The following is a 6,665-nucleotide window of genomic DNA, read 5'->3' on the forward strand; positions in this document are numbered from 1 at the left end:
TACATTAGAGCCACCGTCAGTGAGTCTGATCTGAGATTTGTAGAGTTTGATCGGTACATTAGAGCTGTCGTCAGTGAGTCTGATCTGAGATCAGTAGAGTTTGAGCGGTACATTAGAGCCATCGTCAGTGAGTCTGATCTGAGATCAGTAGAGTTTGAGCGGTACATTAGAGCCGTCGTCAGTGAGTCTGATCTGAGATCAGTAGAGTTTGAGCGGTACATTAGAGCCGTCGTCAGTGAGTCTGATCTGAGATCAGTAGAGTTTGAGCGGTACATTAGAGCTGTCGTCAGTGAGTCTCATCTGAGATCAGTAGAGTTTCAGCGGTACATTAGAGCTGTCGTCAGTGAGTCTCATCTGAGATCAGTAGAGTTTCAGCGGTACATTAGAGCGGTCGTCAGAGACTCTGATCTGGGATCAGCGCGAGACTCCGTCAGTCTGATGCTGTAAATAAACGCTGAGGCTCCGGAACTCGCACGATATTTCATGAAATCTAAAGGATGGAAATAAGGCTTCCGATTTTCACACGCAATCATGTATTATTGTGTGTCTCTGCGGTGTTTGTTTTCGCTGGTAAGTTTTATTTGTCTTTCTATGAGGCGTTTTGATCTCATCTGTGAGCGTTAGCGGAGCTGCGTGCTAACCTGCTAGCTTCAGTTCACGTTATAATTTATCTGCTGGTTTCATAATAATAGCACATGAGCTGAAACTATAAAGAACAGCTCTTGTGTTGTATTAATTTCATGTTCTGAAGCAGGTGATGTAAATAAATACAGTGTTTAATGTGTTTCTCGGGTCAGGAAGTTTAGCTCGTATTGTTCTGTTAGCACATTAGCCTCCCTCCTTATTACATTATATCATATTTACACACGAAAACAACTTCTGATCAATTAACAACGTATGCAAAGGGTTTATATTTTCTTTTATATATTTAATCATGTACTCCTGTTATCGTTAATGCTTAATAATAAATTTAATCAAACCTGAATGATCAGCCTTTAGCAAACATGAGAGACGAACAATAAAGACTCAAATAAGCATCTGAATTAATGATTAAATTTCTTGTATTTTAATGAGCAGATGGTGTAAATCCTTAAATAACATCTACTACATTCTCTGTTTCACATAGTGGCCTTTATGTGTGTATTTAAAGGGAAAAAACTAACTATAGTAGGAGTACCATGGTAATACTATGGTATTGATTGAAGAAACCATGCTGTTTTACTATTGGTAATCATTCAGTACCATTCTATATAACCGGAATTAAAGCACCGCAGTGTTTTGTCCATTGATGGAGATCATGTTTATTTTTGCCTGTTCTTTGATTCTGTATCTGTATGTTTGACTGGCGTGTAACTACCTGTGTTTCAGGCGTGTCTGCGATAGACGTGTACACTCCAGCCGAGCTGTTTGTCGAGAACGGGACCACAGCCACTCTGTCCTGCAGTTTCAAGTCTAGAGAAGTGATCAGTAGTTCGGCGTCAGTGACGTGGTCTTTCCTTCCGGAGGGAGAAACAGGAGCATTCACTTCAGTAAGAGTCCTTCATCTGCACTGCACTGGTGTTCATGTGTTATATCTGTCAGCATGTGATCAACACGTATGCTCTCTTCTGCAGTTCTTCTATTACTCCGGTGGGAAGCCGTTTCCGGGTTCGCTGCCGCAGTTTAAGTCTCGTGTGGAATGGGCCGGAGACATGAACAAGAAGGACGTGTCGATCCGTGTGCTCCAGATGCAGTTCAAGGACAACGGGACGTTCAGCTGCGACGTGAAGAATCCTCCAGACATCTCCGGACAGATGTCCTTCATTAAAGTCAGGGTGGTCATGAAAGGTGAGCGGACGTAGAGTGAAAAACCCCCCCGAATTTCGGATAAAAATTGTGATTAAAAAAATTCCAGGTTTTCTCTGCTTGTTTGTAGGGTTGCACAATTTTACCAAAATTGTGTGATTACGACTTGTATAACATCAGGCACGTGGTTATTTGGACACGAGTGAACTACAATGACTTGGTTATAAAATAAATAATAGTTAAATAGCCATATGTTAGGCTACATCATGAATATAGAAACATTTGGATTCTGCAACGGTGGTTTCGCTTTTAATTTCGCAAATTGGTTAAGTTTGGCCTCTGTAGTGCTGTTTATATAATGTTTGTAAACATTTCATTTACAGATATTTCTGAATTTAATAATAACATGCGTCATGCGACTGTGTTGTTTTCTTTTAACGATGCAATTGCGACTTGTACTCTGGTGCGACTTATTTTCTGGAAAATAAGAAATGTATTAATATGACTATTAAAAAAAGTATTATTATTGTTACTAAATAAAACTATTAAAGATTACTAAAAAACTAAAATGGAAACATAACAATAGTGATATTTCTTTTTTTTTTTTAAATAGTGCTGTAAAAAATTAAATTTAAAAAATAAAATTAAGCCAAAATTAAATTTAAAAAATAAAATTAAGTCAAAAGTCAAAAAATTAAATTTAAAAAATAAAATTAAGTCAAAAGTCAAAAAATGTAATTTAAAAAATAAAATTAAGTCAAAAGTCAAAAAATTTAATTTAAAAAATAAAATTAAATGTCAAAAGTCAAAACAGCTTTACAGAGAAATGTTGCAAATTTAAGAAAAATAATATAATTTTACATAACAATTTTATAGTAACAGTACTAATATTTATAGCTGTCTTCATTTCTTTTCAAATTAACTTCAAATGTTCTATTTTTCGACGGAAAACTGCAAGGATCCTTAAAGCTTCTCTTTAGTTGATAAGCACTTCTCCTTTCGAGTTTGTGAAGATGTCTGGAGATGTTTCCTTCTCATGCATGTTAAAGCATCTCAGACTCATTCATGTGCTGTGTATCGAATCGCTTTGAGATGCTGAAAACACCAGATCATGAGCTGCTCACGTGTAAATGAACACGGTGTATATATTTGCATGATTAAATCACAGCTTTTGTGACGTAATAATCTCAAAGCCGTATCAGGATTTAGTTTTGTTTTGGTGCCACTGTACTCACAGCGAGCGTGTTTCTCTGTGTTCAGAGGCTCTTCCTCAGACCAGCGCGGCGGTGATCGTGGGCGGCGTGATCGGAGCCGTGATCGGCGTCATCATCATCGCTGTGGTCACCTACCTGATCATCAGACGGCAGGAGCCCAGTCACGACTACGAAGGGTACGTGTCTGTGATTGATGAACCGTGTCTGTGGGTAGTGGTGGTGTGGTTTAACCGGTTAACTCTCGTGTGCATGGAGCATGACGTCTGATTTGACACTAAACCAGACTCTGTGTGTTGGATTGACATGCAGTGTGTTGTGTGGGACGTACAGTGAACACAGACGACACAACACACTGTCTGTAACACTGTCTTACTGAACGCGGATGAACTGCTCCGTGAGTTTAACCCTGAACAGATCATCTCCAGGCTCATATTTCACCACAGAACAAAGCAGAACGAAATAAATCAAGCTCATTTGAGGCCCGTAAAGATGTTTTGGGAGCACTTTACAATAAGCTTTAAGTTACCTACTTTAGTTAACATGAAAAATACTTCTAAGCAATTATTAGTCTTAGTTCATGTTAATTTCAACGTTTACTAATGCATTATTAATAACAAAATTTATACTTGTATATTATTTAATGCTAAGAAACTAAACCGTTGTATTTTAATGTTAACTAATATTAACAAAGATTAATATAAAATGAGTTCCTCATTGTTAATGTTAGTTAATGCATTAACTGATGTTAACTAATGAGATCTTATTGTAAAGTGTTACCAAAGTTTTTCAGTGTGACTGATTATCATGAGAATAAACACATTTTTCCCTCAAATTGTCAGTACTTTAATGTGTAAAAACACAATATTATTTACGTTGTAAAGTTATTATTAGTGGTGCTGTTGTGAATTTATAATGATTTTAGTAAGACAACTATTATTATAATAAACAATATTATTTTAGTATCATTGAGATACTATTATAGTTTTTATTTTTATATTTTCTGTTATCATTTTTACTTTAAAGTTTTAGTCATTTTGTATTTTTTTTATATATCTATATAGTTTTTATTCATTTTTCAGTTTTAGTTACTTTAGTGCATCAAGTAAAACTAAATTAAAATAATAAACGTTGACTCAGCAAATAGCTTAAAGTGCCCCTATTATGCTATTTTTAAGGTTAGGGTAAGGTAACAAATTTTTTTTTTTTTTATGGTTTTACTTTTAGTTTTGTTTAGTTTTAGTTAACTATAATAATTCTGGCAATAATAGTGTAAGACTCATCATTGTTAAGATTTAAACGGGGTTAAATGTGTTTTATTGACATGAAAATAATGTCACAATAGTGTAAACATGCTTTGGTTTATTTATGTCTTACATTTTAAGAACTGCTCAGTGGAGGAGACTGAATATTTACTAAATATTTGCTAAAAAGCTCTTCTGACATTTATTTCAGCTTTGTTTTTAGAGCTTTGTCATCAAGGCAAAAGCAGCATTCATACTCTTGTTGACATTTTCGTAGTGGTTTTATCTGGTTCTGAATGCAGCACTGTGCATGTGCTGAAGTTTTGTTCAGAATACATGTAGTGCACATGGAAACAAATATGTGAAGCGGATCGCAATGGTTAGGGTTCATGTAAACAGTGCTTTCTGAATCTGAAATCGGATTAAATTCATTTGGATTGATGAAAAGAGTATGTAAACAAGCCTACGGTGAAACATGATGAAACATCCTTCATTTGCTGTAAAGAAAACATGATGTGGTACATATTTCTGCTGCTTTGTGTGTGAAATATGAGGCGTCACATATTGATGTGTGTCTGCAGTGTTCAGTGTGTCATTAACCCCGTCTGCTCACATCTGTCTGTTTGTGTGTGTGTCATCTCATCTGTCTGAGGTCTGTGTGTGTTTTGATCAGAGCAGCTGGTGTTGCAGCGTTTGTATCATATTGCTTGTGTCATTTCTCATCTCATTTGTGTTTGTGTCCATCTCTGTGTGTATGTGTGTGTGTAGCTGCACCTCGTTAGAGAGTGTGAGCTCACAGAACACTAGGGTGGGGAAGAAAGCGGAGTCTAGCAACGACAACTCGCGCTGCTCCAGCCCCTCCGCCCCTGTACAGGTACGAGCCTCCCACAGCCATGTGTGTGAGTGAGTGTAAATATGTGTGAGAGCAAGTGTGAATGTGTGAGTGAGTGTGTGAGTGAGTGTGAATGAGTGTAAATGTGTATGAGAGCGAGTGTGAATGTGTGTGAGTGTGCGTGAATGAGTGTAAATGTGTATGAGAGCGAGTGTGAATGTGTGAGTGAGTGTGAATGTGAGTGAATGAGTGTAAATGTGTATGAGAGTGAGTGTGAATGTGCGTGAATGAGTGTAAATGTGTATGAGAGCGTGTGTGAATGTGTGTGAGTGAGTGTAAATTTGTATGAGAGCGAGTGTGGATGTGTGAGTGAGTGTGAATGTGCGTGAATGAGTGTAAATGTGTATGAGAGCGTGTGTGAATGTGTGTGAGTGAGTGTAAATTTGTATGAGAGCGAGTGTGGATGTGTGAGTGAGTGTGAATGTGCGTGAATGAGTGTAAATGTGTATGAGAGCGAGTGTGAATGTGCGTGAATGAGTGTAAATGTGTATGAGAGCGAGTGTGAATGTGCGTGAATGAGTGTAAATGTGTATGAGAGCGAGTGTGAATGTGCGTGAATGAGTGTAAATGTGTATGAGAGCGAGTGTGAATGTGCGTGAATGAGTGTAAATGTGTATGAGAGCGAGTGTGAATGTGCGTGAATGAGTGTAAATGTGTATGAGAGCGAGTGTGAATGTGCGTGAATGAGTGTAAATGTGTATGAGAGCGAGTGTGAATGTGCGTGAATGAGTGTAAATGTGTATGAGAGCGAGTGTGAATGTGCGTGAATGAGTGTAAATGTGTATGAGAGCGAGTGTGAATGTGCGTGAATGAGTGTAAATGTGTATGAGAGCGAGTGTGAATGTGCGTGAATGAGTGTAAATGTGTATGAGAGCGAGTGTGAATGTGCGTGAATGAGTGTAAATGTGTATGAGAGCGAGTGTGAATGTGCGTGAATGAGTGTAAATGTGTATGAGAGCGAGTGTGAATGTGCGTGAATGAGTGTAAATGTGTATGAGAGCGAGTGTGAATGTGTGTGTGTGATTGTGTGTGTGTGTGTGTGTGAGTGATTGTGTGTGTGTGAGCGAGCGAGTGTGAATGTGTGAGTGTGATTGTGTGTGTGTGAGCGAGCGAGTGTGAATGTGTGTGAGTATGAATGTACTTGAGCAAGTGTCAATCTGTGTGTGAGTGAGTATGAATGTGTGAGAGCAAGTATGAGTGTATGTGAGCGAGTGTGTGATCGAGTGAGTGTGTGTGTGTGAGCGAGTGTGAGAAAGTGTGAATGTGTGTGAGAGCAAGTGTGAATGTGTATGAGAGCGAGTGTGAATGTGCTTGAATGAGTGTAAATGTGCATGTGAGCGAGTGTGAATGTGCGTGAGCGAGTGTGAATGTGTGTGAGAGCGAGTGTAAATGTGCGTGAGTGAGTGTAAATGTGCATGAGAGCGAGTGTGAATGTGTGTGTGAGCGTGTGAATGTGCATGAGCGAGTGTGAATGTGTGAGAGCGAATGTGAATGTGTGAGAGCGAGTGTGAATATGCGTGAGTGAGTGTGAAT

The 6,665-nt window shown here is 38.3% G+C and overlaps 1 protein-coding gene across 1 annotated transcript in view; it reads left to right on the top strand.

Annotated features, from left to right (window-relative positions):
• The first annotated feature begins 392 nt into the window (after window positions 1-392).
• LOC107747357 (myelin protein zero-like protein 1) overlaps window positions 393-6,665 on the top strand; it is an 8,655-nt gene continuing 2,382 nt past the window's right edge. The window contains exons 1-5 of the mRNA XM_016561828.1: window positions 393-570; window positions 1,369-1,529; window positions 1,614-1,827; window positions 3,046-3,175; window positions 5,009-5,114. Coding sequence (XP_016417314.1) covers window positions 498-570; window positions 1,369-1,529; window positions 1,614-1,827; window positions 3,046-3,175; window positions 5,009-5,114 — 684 coding nt within the window. The 5' untranslated portion in view covers window positions 393-497. The remainder of the gene's footprint in view (window positions 571-1,368; window positions 1,530-1,613; window positions 1,828-3,045; window positions 3,176-5,008; window positions 5,115-6,665) is intronic.

This window comes from Sinocyclocheilus rhinocerous, unplaced genomic scaffold (genome assembly GCF_001515625.1).
Source record: "Sinocyclocheilus rhinocerous isolate Xijiao unplaced genomic scaffold, SAMN03320098_v1.1 scaffold1220, whole genome shotgun sequence".
NCBI lineage: Eukaryota > Metazoa > Chordata > Actinopteri > Cypriniformes > Cyprinidae > Sinocyclocheilus > Sinocyclocheilus rhinocerous.